Below are 934 nucleotides of genomic sequence, written 5' to 3'. Positions count from 1 at the left end.
ACGCTGCTCACGGAGCTCACGCTGCTGACAGAGCTCGCGCTGCTTGCACTGCTTGCACTGCTCGAGACGCTGCTGACACTGCTGACGGAGCTGGCACTGCTGGCAGAACTTGCAGAGCTCGCGCTGCTTGCACTGCTCGAGACACTGCTAACACTGCTGACGGAGCTGGCACTGCTGGCAGAACTTGCAGAGCTCGAGCTGCTTGCACTGCTTGCAGAACTGGAGATACTGCTCGAAGCGATAGATGACGAGCTGGAGCTTGATGGGCAAGCCGCCGCTAAGAAGATCAGCACAAAGTTTCGGATTTTGGGAGATTGAACTTACGAGACAGAGTCACCAATTCAACCAAAACCGCATCTGGGGGCGTTGCGCCAAAAACGAACGATGCAAAAATAAAGCCATTTGACAAGTAGAACGTAGCCGTCACACCAGAAAACGCAGGATTGGTCCAGGTCAGGATGTCTCCGCTCACAGCAAATATCGTTGTGTACCGTCCACCAAGCCCAACAGCGAATGGTGAGTAACTACTGGCATTGGTTGAAACCAATTGGCCGTTGCTTGAGCACTGCTCATTCTCGAGTGTGAAAACAACAGCGCTATTGCAATCCGTAGTTGTTCCACCAGAGGAGGCGACAAATGTCTGGCCTGATGCGGCTTGCCTGGGCTTCAATGCTGCGAATGGTGCTACCGTCTGTACAGATAGAATGACCTTCTTGACTGGAGTACTTATGCTCGCGGAGCTTGAGGCGCTCGACGAAGAGCTCGACACGCTTGACGAGAAGCTGCTCACGGAACTCGATGAGGAGCTCGACACGCTCGAAGAGGAGCTTGAGGCGCTGGAGGAGGAGCTGCTCACGGAACTCGACGAGGAGCTTGAGGCGCTGGACGAAGAGCTTGAGGCGCTAGACGAGGAGCTTGAGGCGCTCGACGAAGA

At 54.9% G+C, this 934-nt stretch overlaps 1 protein-coding gene across 1 annotated transcript; it reads right to left on the bottom strand.

Annotated features, from left to right (window-relative positions):
- Window positions 1-11: 11 nt before the first annotated feature.
- L228DRAFT_271538 (hypothetical protein) lies at window positions 12-922 on the bottom strand (the record flags this gene model as incomplete). Its single annotated transcript, XM_018335543.1, has 2 exons — window positions 12-277; window positions 325-922. Coding segments are annotated over 2 exons (864 nt in total), but the record flags the coding sequence as incomplete, so codon positions are not given.
- Window positions 923-934: the final 12 nt, after the last annotated feature.

Source organism: Xylona heveae (assembly GCF_001619985.1).
Source record: "Xylona heveae TC161 unplaced genomic scaffold L228scaffold_14, whole genome shotgun sequence".
Classification (NCBI taxonomy): Eukaryota; Fungi; Ascomycota; class Xylonomycetes; order Xylonales; family Xylonaceae; genus Xylona; species Xylona heveae.
Note: the sequence above shows the minus strand (reverse complement) of the source record. Positions and strands in the feature narration are given on the sequence as shown.